The sequence below is a fragment of the Lepidochelys olivacea genome (assembly GCF_965140295.1).
Source record: "Lepidochelys olivacea isolate rLepOli2 genome assembly, chromosome: 8".
Lineage (NCBI taxonomy): Eukaryota > Metazoa > Chordata > Testudines > Cheloniidae > Lepidochelys > Lepidochelys olivacea.
The window spans coordinates 37,938,018-37,954,705 of record NC_140418.1 but is presented as its reverse complement, the minus strand read 5'-3'; the positions used below and the strand labels follow the sequence as shown (position 1 = coordinate 37,954,705).

Here is a 16,688-nt window from a genome sequence, read left to right as displayed (position 1 = left end):
AGACTTTCTAAGTGAGGAGGATGAATATGACTGAGAAGGGACAGGCAAGAGGGTCATTGTTAAAGGTGTTAATGTCTTTTACCAAACAACTGAATGTTTGCTAGTTTTCACTCAATTTTTTGCTTTTGGGTAATTTTCTATTTGTGTAAAATTTTGAGTTTGTCTGTTTCAGTTCTCCTACCCAATTGGAATTAGGAAGAGGATGGTGTGACCATTAATGCTGCTGGTACACAATTTAAAAATTCTAAATACAAAGGCTAGATTCTCAAAGGTGCCTAACTTCATCTACCTAAATCCCAGATTGAGATGCCACTCGTATTCACAAAACCCTTCCTCAGCAGCTGCCTAACTCTCTAGGTGCCTAAACTCCCTCAGCACCTGCATTTTTGCAGTAAAAATTCCCTAGATGTCTATATTTCTGCCTCTGGGCATATGTGCTTTAGTCTCTCTCTAGGTGGCCAGCCACCTAAATCCTAGAGCAATTCACAAACAGGGAGAAGAAAGGTGTTCCTCTGCCTAACTGGCATGTGGGCTCAATCTGGCATGCTCAGAGGCCATCTACCTCCACAAAAAATGCGGGAGGGGAGAAGAAGACACTCCCTCATAACTTTTAGCTCAGTGATTAAGATACTCACCCAGGATGTAGGAGACCACACGTTCAAGTCCCTCCACTCTGCCTAAGGGGGTGAAGGGATTTGAATATTTATTTGTCACCTCCCAGGTGAGAGTCCTAACCACTGGCCCATGTCCTAGTCTGATGTGGGACTCCCTGAGTATCTCTTGTTGAATCTAGTCCATTTTGGATTAGGTAAATAAATAAATGGTAATTAGGTCAGAAATCACATAAGAATGTCTCTGTACCCGGTGGGTGGAGTATCACCTGGGAGGTTGCAAGACCCAGCATCTAATCCGTCCCCTCTTCTTTCTTCTTTTCTTCCTCCTCTTCCCTCTTCTGCCCTCCCACCACCAGCTTCTTGCAAGAAGTGCCTGAGTGCAGGTGAGGGTTCACAGCTGACAATCCCAAGCAGAGATAGGCATCTCCTTCCAGTCTGGATTTAGGCACTTAACTCCCTGAGAGAGGCAGGGCTTAGGAGACACCTCTCACCTTGATAGCTCCTATTGGCTATGTTAGGCAGCTCCCTTCTCAGTGCTCCCCACTCCCATTCTGAGGCACCTATCCATTCCCATTCATTGTATAGGGAGTCCCCATGCCTAAATCTGGCTTTGTGCATCCCAGCAATTTTCTAGGTACCATGACACTCAGCATCACAATATCTAAGTCCTTTAATGAATCTAGACCCAAGAGGCTACCAGGGACAAGGATTATAGTAGGCAAAATAAAGATATTTGCAATGACGGTAGGGTTATTGACAAATAGGTTTTCTCTTGCAAACTTAATTCAGCCCCCTTGTGCATAAACTATTTTTCCTCAGGAGCCCTCACTCAGTGCATACTGAATGGGTAGCTATTCAATATTACTTTTATCATCATCATTCAATGTGTGGTGCCACGCATTATGTGATACACACCATCCAAACCCCACACTGAATACAGAATTATTAATTTCCTGTTCTGATAGTAGAATATTAATTCTTTACAAACACTACTGAATTTAATTTTACAACACCCCTGTGAGGCAAGGTGGTATTATTATTCCAATTCACACATGAGGAAATGAGGCTCAGTGATGAAAGCCAAAACTGTTGGAAGGATCAACTAATTTTGGTGCCCATCTGAGAAGCCTAGGGCCATATCTTCAGAGAACATAATCATTTTTACAGCACTTTATATGTTTGGAACAAAGCTTCCACTGACTTCAGATATAGTTAGTGCTCGGTACTTCTGCAAATCAGAGCCCAGATGTATCTAGTTGGATATCCAGAAAATGAGGAATATACATTGTCCACTTGCATGCATTTAGATTTATGTAGCTTGCCCAGCATCACATAGGAACTCTGTGGCAGAGACATGGACAGAATCCAGTTCTTTAGGGTGGCATTCAACTGCCTTAACTACAAAACCATCCTTTCTCTTTCTGCAGTTCTCTGCCTCATTCACCATATACCTTCCAGCTTCTGCAACAAATGAGGCTGGGTTCCTACAGAAAATATACTCATTCACTACACAACCTTGATTAATTCCCAGAGAACAGTCTGTCCTATGCATTGAACAACATAGGGGTCTTGTGGAAAACAGTGTGTGTATACAGTTCATGTAATTATATACTGTATCATAATGCATACCCATGATGGGGCCGAGTTAATATTCTTTGGGCAACCTTAATTCTGGCATTTCATAACTTTGAATAACTGACGTTTCAACCTGAATTTTATTTTAACATAGGTCCTTTTAATGTAATTTAAGGTTTTTAAAAAATTAAAAATTTAAATACAAATGTTTCATCATATAAAATCATATTGACCCCTAACATGGGTCACCCACAGGGTTAGGCTCTTTATATCCACAACACAGGCCTCTACCATGTGAACCAACAGAGTAACTGGTGTAGTAGGCTGAGTAGATTTCACAGCTGCTTACTAGATAACCAAGAAATGCTGGGTTCAAGTCCAGGTTCTGAAGGGGAGTGTGTTCTAGTACTTAGACCCTTCTGCCTTTGTCTCCACTCAAGCCTCTCTCTGTCCTCTTCTGTCCCCTCCTCAACTCCTACTCATATATCCTGTCTATTGATATCCCTGTCTCCTGATCATCCATCTTCTGCCCAACTCCTGCCCATTTGTCCCTATCTTACCCCTCCCTCCCTTTCTTCCCCTGGCTCCTGCCTGTGTTCCCCCCTCCTTGCTCATCTTCTATCACCTACAGGGATCCTGCTTTTCCCCTCCTCCCTGCTCCTATCACACTCCCTCCTAGCTAAGGTTGCTACCTCTGAGGTACAGAAAAATGGGACATCTGGGATGATGCTCAGTCCAAAAAACTGGACAGCTGGCAGTGTGGACTAAGCACCCTTACAGATTTCTTGGGAAAGCTACCTCAAAAAGGAGGGGGGGAATTCTGGTAAACCCTGGGCAGGTTGCAACCTTACCCCTAGCTCCTGCCCCCCCCTTTGTTCCTCCCTCTCAGCCTTCTGCCCCCACCCCCTGCTCCTATCCCCAGCAACTGTCCTAACTCCCATTCCTCCCAGAGGCCCTTAACCTCCACTCAAACACACTCCTGCATTCCTTCCTCCCCTCCTCCTCTTCACCCCTTTGCATTTTAATCAGGGTGTTTCATCCTTCTCCTCCATTCTGCCTGAAAGCACAGGATACACTGTCTCCCTGATCTCAGTTCCTGTGTCCACCACCACAGTGTCCCACAGCCATCAACAGGAGGAATTATTAGAAAAGGCCTGCTCAGTCCCTGCATGCCTGGGATGGAGCATGGGTAATTACTCTGTGGGGAAGCACATGTGTACTCCAGTTGGCATGTAAAATCTGAAAGGGCATAAAGCATGCTCAGTGCATATGGACTCTTCAGAGAATTTAGCTGCCAAATTCCAACAAGTCTCTATTGAGCATGTGCTACTTGAGATTGTTCAAGAAATTAAAACTTCACTAAATTATGGTGAATTTTCATGGAGCTAGCCAAAGGGAAATCCCAGATACAAATTTCAAGTCCCTGCATCAAAGAATAGAAGTGTAAGAGCTGCTTAAAAAAACACATGTACGAACTTTTTTTAACATAGACAAAATATACCTAATTGTCAGAAATAGATCAAAACTTTTGGCTGAAATATTTTAAAAAAAGAAAAAAATGTGTGATGCAGATATTCACCATGATAAATTTCACTCTGAACTATTTAAATTTAGGAAAATATTAAGTGAATGAAAAGAAATATGCCAGGCAACCTTAACTATAGGCATGACTACTACATGTATCACCTATAACACACTAAACAAAAATAACTAGTTTCACTTGCCTTCAGAGAAGGATTACACTATTATGTGAAGAACAAGAATGTCCAAAGTTATAATACTGAACATTAAAACAGAGATTTGGGGAGTTATAATGCCCTGGATTTATTTCCAGGATTATTTTGAAGACAATTAAAGCCACTGATTAAAAATTTCAAAAAAACTTTATGTAAATGAACATAGTTTGCAGGGGAATACCAAGGGAAAATAATAGGACATAATCACAGAAAAATATAAACAAGGCATATATATCACACAACAAAAACTCACCATTTCATTCTCATTAGGTGTGAACTCGGATTCTATCTTCTTCTCCCGGTTCTCGGCAAAGTGAGGGACGTTGGGGCTGAAAACCATCAGGTCATTCTTGGCGGTGCCTTCCCCGAGACACAGGTTCCGGCTCTGGCGCTGCGAATAAGACCAACTCCCCACTTCGCTCGAGCACACCACGGTGGCTTTCCCAGGACCGCACATCACTTCCGGACCCGGGTGGCATCTCAGGCCAACGTACACGACAATCACCAGCACAAATAGCCCGGACACCGAGCAAATGGCGATCGTTAAAGACACGTTCATGTCGACCAAGGGCCCTTCGCTCCCGACCCTTTGCCTCGAGTCCCATTTCACAGCCTGCGGACTTTCCACCAGGGACAGGCTGACCGTGGCTGTCGCTGACAGCGCCGGCTCCCCATGGTCCTTCACCAGGATCACGAGTCTCTGGCTGGGGCCGTCCGCCTCCTCCAAGGCCCGCGTGGTGCTGATCTCCCCGCTGTACACACCCACCCGGAAAGGCCCCGCAGTCCCGGCCTCCTGCACTTCGTAGCGAAGCCACGCGTTGTAGCCGGAATCCGCATCCACCGCTCGGACCTTGCCCACCACGTGCCCTGCGCCGGCCGACAGCGGAACCAGCTCGGGCCCTGGCGAGCCGCGGCCGGAGCCAGGCGGGGACACTGCCGGCGCGTTGTCATTTTCATCCAGGACGAAGAGCTGCACAGTCACGTTCCCGCACAAGGAGGGGAACCCGGCGTCCCTCGCGCTCACCTGGAACTGCAGCACTTGCAGCTCCTCGTAGTCAAAGGGCTGCAGCCCATAGATGTGCCCGCTCTCCGAGTGCACCGAGATGTAGCTGGACACGGGCTGCTGCTCTCCCACACTGCGCTCCACCACCGAGTAGCTCACAAAGGCGTTTTCCCGCACGTCCGGGTCCGACGCCGACACGCTCAAGAGATGGGCCCCGGGACGGTTGTTTTCCTTCACAAACACCGTGTACACGGGCTGAGGGAAAGCAGGGGCGTTATCGTTCACATCCGCGATCGGCACCAAAATGCTGCTGCTGGCCGAGAGAGACGGGGCCCCTTCGTCTCTGGCTGTCACCAGGATCTTATATTCAGACACTCGCTCCCGATCCACGGCTTCCGCCAGCACCAGCGAGTGATAATTCTTAAAGGTGGAGACGAGCTGAAAGGGCAGGTCCGGGGGGATGGAGCAGGTGACTTTGCCGTTGTCTCCCGAGTCCCGGTCGGAGACGCTAATAAGAGCCACCACTGTCCCCGGGGGAGCGTCCTCCGGCACCGGCAGGGAAAGGGAAGTCACGGCCAGCTCAGGGACGTTGTCGTTCACGTCTAACACTTCCACCAAAACTTTGCTGTGTCCCACCAATGGTGCGTGTCCTTTATCAATAGCTTCCACTTGAATTTCATAGGTGTTCTGAGTTTCAAAATCCATATTTCCTTTCACTCTTATTTCGCCAGTGCTAATATCTAGGCTAAACATGTCTTTTATTTTGATAGACATGCGGTTATTAAATGAATAGAAAACGTCTTTATTGATTCCCTCATCCAAATCTGTGGCGTTGAGTTTGATAACTAACGTCCCATTGGCAGCATTTTCATATAAACTCACTTCATAAACAGACTGATTAAACACAGGCGCGTTGTCATTGGCATCCAGCACAGTGACCACCAGCTGAACTGAACCTGTCAGCTCCGGTTTGCCCGCGTCAGTGGCTGTGAGTAATAAACGATGCTCAGGGGTTTCCTCTCTGTCCAGAGCTTTCTTTAAAACAAGCACTAAAGATTTACTTTGATCATTTTTTCTTTGCACATCTAGAATGAAATGTTCACTTGGCCTGAGTTTATAGGTTAGCAGCGAGTTTGTTCCAATATCTGCGTCAGACGCGCCCTCTAGTGGGAAACTCGAGTCTGGGAGTCTGGATTCTGCAATAATGAAATTATCTTCATTTACCGAAAAAACAGGAGCATTGTCATTTATATCCTGTATCTCCACTTCCACGTGAAATATCCTCAGGGGTTTGTCCACTATCACCTCCAGGTCAATGGCGCACAAGGGGCTCTGGCCGCACACCTCTTCCCTGTCTACTGGCGAATTAACAAACAAAACGCCGCTCTGCAAATTTACCTCAAAATAGTCTCCCCTGCCTTTGGAGACCATCCGGAACATCCGAGACACCAGCTCCGACACCTCCAGCCCCAGGTCCTGGGCCAGGCGGCCCACAAAGGCGCCTTGTTTGGATTCCTCCGGCAGGGAATAACGGACCTGGCCGCTGCCCACCTCCCAGGCCGTGTGTAGCAGAACCAGCCGCAGCAGCTGCCCGGTTCCCAGGGAGTCTCGCCGGAGAACCGCCATCGCGGACGTAGGATGCTTCTTCTTTGTAAAATGTTACTGCTTTATGTCTCTCAAATGTAGAAAATTATTTTAAATATGTGCCAAAATATCATAATTTAATGCTTTAAATCCAGTCCCTTTTCCTCCAGTATTATTTCGTCATCTTCTTGAGCTTTATTCAAACTGCTCTAAATCAGGCTGGCGCTGTGTTTTTCCCTATTGAAGGAAATTCCTTTTTAGGTAGACAGCGACACTTTGTGACTGAAGTTATAAATGCAATACCATACTATTTTTCTTCATAGTTGTTCGTCAATATTTTTATTCTCTGTCCACATGGGCACTGGTTACCCTTGTGTCTCAGTCTTCAAACGCAGTTCTTGCATAAGGTGATCTTATCTGATATTATGGAAAATTGTATTCAAGTAAAATATGTATATATGAAGACATTAAATAGCTTTTTAAAATAAGGGGGTCTAGAAACAGCTGGGGTTTGTTTGATTGACTGACTGACTTGATATTTTAGGTGATAATGTGAGAACATATGATGTGCGATTTAAAAGTTTCCATTTCTTAATAAATGCACCTAGGAAATTAATAAATTTTTATTGGAATATGTTTTCTATCTTATAAAACTCTAACTTTCGGAAAACGTAGAAAATACAATCTCGTTATCAAGTTATAGTGAGCTCACTAGACATATGTAAAGATAATACATAACTAGGTGTAATCATCTAATTTATGTAAAGGTAGAAGAGAATTTTTTAGCAATGGGGTCAACGAAAGGGACAGGAAAAATGGCCTCAGAGTTTCTCTAAGGACGGCAATAATATGGAGCTCTGTAGCCAAGTCAAGTGTTTCACTGCGGCTCTGAATGATAAGATATCTCTTCAGTTACAAATTATAATCTATATGAATAGGGTAGTATCCCTTAAAATAGTTTTTGAACCCTCTAGAGGTGCTTACTGTGTTTTATATTTTGATAAACTGCTAGAAAACAGCCAGAGAAGCAGTATGTATGTCGTTAGGAGTTACATGTTTATGTATTTAGTACATACTTTTATTTGAGCTTTAACTGTGCCCTTATGGTTTGTTCTTACTAGTTTTGTTGTACAAAGAACAAAAGTCACAACATAAATCATGTGAGATGAACAGCAGGAGGCCTTAGGAGAGGAGAAAGAAGTAGTTTGAATTGTAGTTACCTGCTTTAATATCTCATATATTGCTTTTCTTCTGTTGTCTCCTCTGGCTGGTTTATCTGTTTTCCGTTACTTTGTGCTTTTAAAAGTTGCTCTGCAAAATGTTTACGCAACATTTCCATTTCTAACTTTCTGTAAGTGATCGCATCAACAGATATTGAAGTGCATGCAAACTTAAAATTAGTTATACAGAAAACCACACACACTCATCACACACATAGTACAATTAAGGGAGGTTATTTTCACATTCGGATACCTAGATTCTGAATCTGTATTGAGTCAGTCATCTCCCTCAACAAATGACATATGTGTATGTGATGGTGTGATGTAGTAAAGGGATTTTTATCATCAACAATTTGAGATGATCTCATGACTCCCCAGTTGCAGAATAATTTCATCAGCTGTGACTGAGTGCGCAGAAAAGTGAAGTGGTCACAGAGAAATTTATTTATCACATAGTTCTGCATTTTATCGTATATATATCACCATAATATCTGTGGCTTGTGTGTTCCTATTTAAATATATTACCTGAATTCAGACTCCAAAGTTCTGCGGCCATTAACTTAATTAACTTTTTTTTACCATTTCCAAACATATGTTAATGGAATGAAGCCCAAAAAATGTTTCATTTTGTTTTTCCTCTCTCTGATGACTGGTAGTGTGGAAACAGAAAACCGTTTTCTTTTTTAAAAAAATCTGTCTTAATTCCTTCCTGTTTGTGTCCTAGTCCTAGAGTCTGGAAAGATCGGAATCTCCTTCTCCCCACGTCCCCAAATCAGAAAGCACCAGTGGTTACTTTTACAGTTAACTATTTCCTGCAATGCTTCTTCGTGGTTCTTGAAAGCAGTAGAGGCTCCAATGAGAATCCCTTCCAAGTCCCTCTGGCCATTTTCTGGCACACACAACTCTTTTCTTCACAAGAACCGCTTTCTCTCATCCCTTTTATTCTTTGGGAATTGCTCCCTCCGTTCAGAGGACCACGGGAGTCCTTAGCTGTGGGAATCCCAGTTTCTCTCACAATTGGAGATCTGATCTGATTTCCATTTCCTCAGTACTACTTCTGTATCAGCGCCCCCGTGCAGGACACAGCTTCGGAGGAGGTAACTTCGAGAAAATCCTCATTCAGTCTCGTGCGTTGGTTATCTTCCTATTCCCACGACCATTAAAATTATATTTTCTCTAAAATATTGCTGGTATGGGGAGTGTCATGAATACGTTACGCTCTGGCAAGGATTTGCGCAAACTATTTTTCAACTGACAGCTGATTGTGCGTGTCAAGATGAGAGGGAAAGTGTCTTCCATAGTATGCAAGGAATTCTACTATGTCGAAGAAGTTGTCATGTATAGAAGACTCCATTCTGGGGGGTAGGGGTGGGAAGTCGTTATTGGCTGGTTTAGCTTTGAGTTAGTACATATTCTAAAAGTAAATCACAGCTTAACCCAGATATTATTTTCTGTTGTGAATAAAACCCAGAAACAAGCATTAGTCTAGAACTAGGTGTGTTCCTTCCATTAGTAGCTTGGATGCTCTCAGTCAAGTTCCTCTTAGAAGTTGTGACTGCTATGTTACAATGCATTTACAACCCCACAATTTAATTTAGAGCCAATTTCTATTAGCCTTTATTTATTTCTGTAAAACAGAATTTCTATATGGAGCTTTCCGAGACCATTGCAGCGAAATAAACGATGCAATTTAAAAGTCATAGATTCTCTGGTAGATGCATCTGCACTGACGATATTTATTTTGTTTCCTTCAATATCAGATTGTTCTGCTTACACTGATTGTTCTGCTTACATTATTCTGGTTCTCAGTAATTACTGCATATTTTGTAAATAACCTAAATGTTATAGTGAGGGAAAACCTGCTGAATAACCCAAGGTAAAATAAAAAGGGAAAGAGAACATTCAGATTAATATCTATCCATTCCCATAATCCGATTTTACTTCTTGTTTACTATCAAGTAGAAAAAAGGGTGATCATTCCTGTAATCCATGGACTCTATTGTTAAAATGAAATCTCACTTACTTGCAATTTCCTTCTTGGGTGGCAAGTATGAGATCAATGACTTATGTTCAAAAATCAATCCCTAAAATTCAGTGTTTAAAATGAGACTGACCAGCAAAAAAATAATTTGAGAAATGAAAGCCAAAATAGGGGAAATAAAAGGTTAAAGAATATGTATATACCTTAGGTAATTCAAGTTGGCAGAGCCTGATTAAATTCATCCTAGGGTACTTAAGGAACCAGCTGAAGCAATCTTGGAACCATAAGCAATTATCATTGAGAAGCAGAGGACTGGTGAGTTCCCGGAAGACTGAAGGAGGGCAAACATAGTACCTATCTTTAAAGTGGGGAACAAAGAGGACCAGGGAGTTTCAGATGAGTCTGCCTAACTGCAATACCTGTAAAGATACTGGAACAAACTATTAAACAGTGAATTTGTAAGCACCTGGAGGATGAAATGGCCAGCATGGATTTGTAAAGAACAAATCATGCCAAACTAATCTAATTGCCTTCTTTAGGGGTTTACTGACCTAGTGCATAGGGAGGAAGAAGCAAGTTACATATTAGGAAAAACTTTCTAACTGGTCTACACTAAGAGTTTATGTCAAATTTAGCAGCGTTAAATCAAATTAACCCTGCACCCGTCCACACAACGAAGCCATTTTTTTCGACATAAAGGGCTCTTAAAACCAATTTCTGTACTCCTCCCTGATGAGGGGATTAGCGCCGAAATGAACATTGCTGTTTCAAATTAGGGTTAGTGTAGACGCAATTCGAAGGCATTGGCCTCTGGGAGCTATCCCACAGTGCATCATTGTGACCACTCTGGACAGCACTCTGAACTCGGATGCACTGGCCAGGTGTACAGGAAAAGCCCCGGGGAGTTTTGAATCTCATTTCCTGTTTGGCCTGGTGAGGTCATCAGTACAGGTGACCATGCAGTCCCAGAATCAAAAAAGAGCTCCAGCATGGACAGAACGGGAGGTACTGGATCTGATTACTGTATGGGGAGAAAGAAAAGGAGTACTTGTGGCACCTTAGAGACTAACCAATTTATTTGAGCATAAGCTTTCGTGAGCTACAGCTCACTTCATCGGAGAGGAACCCCTGCTATCAGAACTACTTTCCAAAAGATGAAATGCCAAAACATTTCAAAAATCTCCAAGGCCATGAGGGACAGAGGCTATACCAGGGATGCAACACAGTGCTGCGTGAAACTTAAGGAGCTCAGACAAGTGTACCAGAAAACCAAAGAATCAAACGGACGCTCCGGGACAGAGCCCCAGACATGCTGCTTCTATGCTGAGCTGCATGCAATTCTAGGGGGGGCCGCCACCACTACCCCACCCCTGTCCATGGACTCCGAGGATGGGATACTCTCCGCCATGCCTGAGGATTTTGCGGATGGGGAAGATGAGGAGGAAGAGGACGAGCTTGAGGAGAGAACACAGCACATCGTTCTCCCTGACAGCCAGGATCTTTTTATCACTCTGACTGAAACAGAGGACTGGAACACATGACTTATGAGGAGAGGCTGAAAGAACTGGGGATGTTTAGTCTTCAGAAGAGAAGAATGAGGTGGGATTTGATAGCTGCTTTCAGCTACCTGAAAGGGGGTTCCAAAGAGGATGGATCTAGACTGTTCTCAGTGGTAGCAGATGACAGAACAAGGAGTAATGGTCTCAAGTTGCAGTGGGGGAGATTTAGGTTGGATATTAGGAAAAACTTTTTCATGACGAGGATGGTGAAACACTGGAATGAGTTACCTAGGGAGGTGGTGGAATCTCCTTCCCTAGAAGTTTTTAAGGTCAGGCTTGACAAAGCCCTGGCTGGCATGATTTAGTCGGGGATTGGTCCTGCTTTGAGCAGGGGGTTGGACTAGATGACCTCCTGAGGTCCCTTCCAACCCTGATATTCTATGATTCTATGAAATACCCTCCCAACCCAACCAAGCTGGGGAAGGGACCTCTGGTGAGTGTACCTTTTTAAATATAATACATGTTTTAAAAGCAAGCATTTTTTAATTATTAATCAGCCCTGACGACTTGGGATGCATTTAGTGGCCAGTACCACTACTGGAAAAGTCTGTTAACATGTCTGGGGATGGAGCGGAAATCCTCCAGGGACATCTCCATGAAGCTCTCCTGGAGGTACTCTAAAAGCCTTTGCAGAAGGTTTCTGGGGAGAGCAGCCTTATTCCGTCCTCCATGGTAGGACACTTTACCACGCCATACTAGTAGCAAGTAATCTGGTATCATTACATGACAAAGCCTGGCAGCGTATGGTCCTGGCGTTTGCTGGCATTCAAGCAACATCCGTTCTTTCTCTCTCTGTGTTATCCTCAGGAGAGTGTTATCATTCATGGTAACCTGGTTGAAATAGGGGAATTTAACTAAGGGGACATTCAGAGGTGCCCATTCTACTGGGCTGTTTGTCTGTGGCTGAAAAGAAATCCTCCCCACAGTTATCCACACGGTGGGAGAGAGGGGCATTGGCGCTGAGCTGTTCACATTTGGCTACCAGGGGTCTTCCCTGATACCAGCCATGCGGTGCGGGGAGGGGTAAAGCGATCATCCCAGAGAATTGGATGGTGGGGGGTTTAGTTTGGTTTCTGCGGCTGCATGTTAACACGAAAACCGCAACACTAAAGGGCCAACTCAACGGGCTTTGCTTGGTATGGGAAAGGAGGGTGCTGCTGTTATGAAGGTTGCAGAAGCCGAAAGACTATGCTGCACATTAACATGAAAACCGCAGCACTAAATGGCCAACTCAATGGGCTTTGCTTGGTATGGGAAAGGAGAGCACTGCTGTTATGAAGGTTGCAGAAGCCGAAAGACTATTGCTTACCATGGCCGCCTGCAAGCCTAATTCTGTTGCCTGGCACTGCATATGTGATCTCTAACACCAAAGCCGCAGGCACTCAATATAAGATGCAAAATGCGACCTTGTACAAAAATCACATGTGCTATGTAATGTGAATAGTGTTGTTCACCGTGAAAGAGTATAGCCATTGTTCTGTAAAATGTATCTTTTTAAATACTTCACTCCCTTTTTTTCCTCCAGCAGCTGCAAATGTTTCAAGCCTCCCTCCTCCGTCCCAAAGGCTATCTCAGATAAGGCAGCAAAAAAAACCACAAGCGCCATGAAATGTTCTCTGAGCTCATGCAGTCGTCCGGCACTGACAGAGCTCAGCAGAATGTGTGGAGGGACACAGTAGCACAGTACAGGAAAGCGGCCAATGAACGTGAGGCAAGGTGGCGGCAGGAAGATCAGAGGAGGCAGGATGCGATGCTGGGGTTACTGCGGGATCAAATGGACATGCTCCGGCATGTGATGGAGGTTCAGGAAGGGCAGAAGGATCACAGGGTGCCGCTGCAGCCCCTGTTTAACTGCCCTCTCACCTCCCCAAATTCCATAGCTTCCTCACCCAGTTGCCCAAGAACGCGGCGGGGGGAGGCTCTGGGCACCCAACCACTCCACCCCAGTGGACAGCCCAAGCAACAGAAGGCTGTCATTCAACAAATTTTGAAGTGGCCTTTTCCTTCCTTTCTATCCTCCTCCCACACCCCACCCAGGCTACCTTGTGAGTTCTCTCTCTATTTTTATAATCAATTAATAAAGAATGGTTTTTAAATGATAGTGACTTTATTTCCTTTGCAAGCAAGCTGTGATCAAAGAGGGGAGGGTGGGTGTCTTACAGGGAATTAGAGGCAACCAAGGGAGTGGGTTTTCATCAAGGAGAAACAAACAGAAGTGTCACACGGTACCCTGGCCAGTCATGAAACTGGTTTTCAAAGCTTCTCTGATGCGCAGCGCTTCCTGCTGTACTCTTCTAATCGCCTTGGTGTCTGGCTGCGTGTATTCAAAGGTCAGGCGATTTGCCTCAACCTCCCACCCCACCATAAACGTCTCCCCCTTACTCTCACAGAGATTGTGGAGCACACAGCAAGCAGCAATAACAATGGGAATATTGGTTTCGCTGAGGTCTGAGCAAGTCAGTAAACTGCGCCAGTGACCCTTTAAACGTCCAAAGGCACACTCTACCACCATTCTGCACTTGCTCAGCCTATAGCTGAATAGCTCCTTACTACTGTCCAGGATACCTATGTATGGCTTCATGAGCCATGGCATTAAGGGGTAGGCTGGGTCCCCAAGGATAACTATAGGCTTTTCAACATCCCCAACAGTTATTCTCTGGTCTGGGAAGTAAATCCTTTCCTGCAGCCGTTTAAACAGACCAGAGTTCCTGAAGATGTGAGCATCATGAACCTTTCCCGGCCATCCCACATTAATGTTGGTGAAATGTCCCTTGTGATCCACCCCCAGTGCTTGCAGCACATTGAAAAGCACCCCTTGCGGTTTATCAACTGGCTGCCCTGGTGGTCCAGTCCCAAGATAGGGATATGCTTTCCGTCTATAGCCCCACCACAGTTAGGGAATCCCATTGCAGCAAAGCCATCTACTATGACCTGCACATTTCCCAGAGTTACTACCTTTGATAGCAGCAGCTCAATGATTGTGTTGGCTACTTGCATCACAGCAACCCCCACGGTAGATTTGCCCACTCCAAATTGATTACCAACTGACCGGTAGCTGTCTGGTGTTGCAAGCTTCCACAGGGCTATGGCCACTCACTTCTCAACTGCGAGGACTGCTCTCATCTTGGTATTCTTGCACTTCAGGGCAGGGGAAAGCAAGTCACAAAGTTCCATGAAAGCGCCCTTACACATGCAAAAGTTTAGGAGCCACTGGGAATCATCCCAAACTTGAAACACTATGCGGTCCCACCAGTCTGTGCTTGTTTCCCGAGCCCAGAATCAGCTTTCCACAGCATGAGCCTGCCCCATTAACACCATGATCTCCAAATTGCCGGGGATTGCGGTTTTAGAGAAATCTGTGTCCATGTCCTCATCCCTCTCGTCACCATGCTGCCATCGCCTTGTCACCTGGTTTTGCAGATTCTGGTTCTGCATAAACTGCACGATAATGCGTGAGGTGTTTACAATGGTCATAACTGCTGTGGTGAGCTGATCCGGCTCCATGCTTGCCATCCTATGGCATCTGCTTGGGCAATCTAGGGAAAAGGGCGTGAAATGATTGTCTGCCGTTGCTTTCACGGAGGGAGGGAGGGAGGGTTGACTGATGACATTTACCCATCACCACCCCCAACGAATTTTTGGCACCATCAGGCATTAGGAGCTCCGCCCAGAATTCCAATGGGCAGTGGGGACTGCGGGAACTGTGGGAACTGTGGGATAGCTACTTACAGTGCACTGCTTGGAATGTCGATGCTTGCCATGGTACTGTGGATGCACACCGCCGAATTAATGTGCTTAGTGTGGATGCATGCACTCGACTTTATACAATCTGTTCCCAAAAATCGACTTCTGTAAAATCTGAGTAATTTTGTAATTAAGGTCAGGAACAGGCTTCCAAGGGAGGTTGTGAAATCCCCATGATTGGACGTTTTTAAAAACAAGTTGGACAAACATCTGTTAGAGATGTGTTCACTTGGTTCACCACAACCCAGGGGCTGGACTTAATGACTTCTGGAGGTCCTTCCAGTTCCAGCCCTACATTTATATGATTATGCTACAAATAACCATTACTATTATCTTCATCACCAGGACTCCGCATTTCTGAAATATCTTCTCGTGCACTATACATAATAAAAAGGCCTCTTACTTCAAGACTGAAGCAACCAACAACTGCCCTGGATTAAGAAGAAGCTTCCCAGAGGCATGCTAGCGTTTGTCACTGGAATTTTACACCTTCCTCAAGACATCTACTAGTATGCTACTGTGACAGTCATTGGTGTGATCCGATAAGGCAGTTCCTATGCTTCAAAAGAATAAGGTGAAAAATCATCATAATATGATATTTATGAATCAATACTTAGAAACTGTGCTTCCCAGGATATGAGTTATTCCTACTCAAGCCAATAGGAGTTCGTTGTTTCCTACAGGTAGAGGATGGAATGCCATTGGAATACCTAATTACTTTGGATTTACACTAGTGTAATCAAGATACGGTCCTCTCTTTCTTTTCACTACTACTTCTTCCCACTACATCAGTAGCTGAAATTTCTGAAATCTAAACCCATAAACTTATAGACGTTCCTAATATACATTTGCCAGATCTTACCATCTCCAATTAATATATATTGAGCATTTTTATTCAGGAGGACAGCTGAAATTCAATGCTTCAGTCTAACACTTAAAACTATTTTTCACCATACAATATTATACAATTGTGTTTGCCACTACACTAGTGCCACAGTGTTGAGATAAAGAAACACCGTCCACCATAGAGTCCAAACTCTCATCACTGACAGGAATACTTGCCTCGTTGTGAGAATTTTGCTACAAAATTGCGAAAATAGGAGATGGCAACATATTATTTTTCCTCCAATTGACTGTAGGACACTGAAAAAACGTGAATGTTTGTATTCCTAACAGGAGCCTTCATCTTTCTTATGAGCTGCAGTCTCTCCATTTCTTCATTTTAACTAAGACTGAAATTCAGTCAGGGACTGAAGGAAAAACAGCAATGTTTTCATTAAGAGATGGAAAAGGAAATCAAGCGTCTATTTTCAGATTACTAAAATCGAACTGGAACACTCCTTGAAAGTGACAGTCTGTTCAAACAATAAATAAATAAAATCTAGCGGATCTGACAACTCACAATCAGAGCTAATTTTTCAGAACTTTAAATATATCCTGCTATTGCACGGTTTGAGTTCCTAAGAATCAAACCACACAGAGGCTGAAATCTATTTCAGCTCGAAATTAGTGCGAAATAAAAAGCGTGATTTTCCTGCAGACTTTAAAGAAAAACACTTCCGGGTTACATACTGATTAAAAGTAAAAGGTAACACTAAAAAGAGAAAATGTATTTAAAATATTAATTTTCATTATTAAAAACAATCTACCCAAGCCTCAGGACTGAACCCTC

At 44.2% G+C, this 16,688-nt stretch overlaps 1 protein-coding gene across 8 annotated transcripts in view; it reads right to left on the bottom strand.

Annotated features, from left to right (window-relative positions):
- Positions 1 to 16,688, bottom strand: part of LOC311524671 (protocadherin alpha-C2-like) — a gene marked incomplete at its 5' end in the record, with an annotated part of 339,113 nt that overhangs the window by 277,469 nt on the left and 44,956 nt on the right. For 2 of the 8 annotated variants that reach the window (XM_084636022.1, XM_084636013.1), the window contains one exon: positions 4,179 to 6,591. The exons of 5 other annotated variants lie outside the window; for them this stretch is intronic. In XM_084636022.1, the coding sequence (XP_084492148.1) occupies positions 4,179 to 6,554 (2,376 nt within the window). Of the gene's footprint in view, positions 1 to 4,178; positions 6,592 to 16,193; positions 16,267 to 16,688 lie in introns of those variants that run through there. One more of the 8 variants, XM_084636014.1, reaches the window with a different exon arrangement.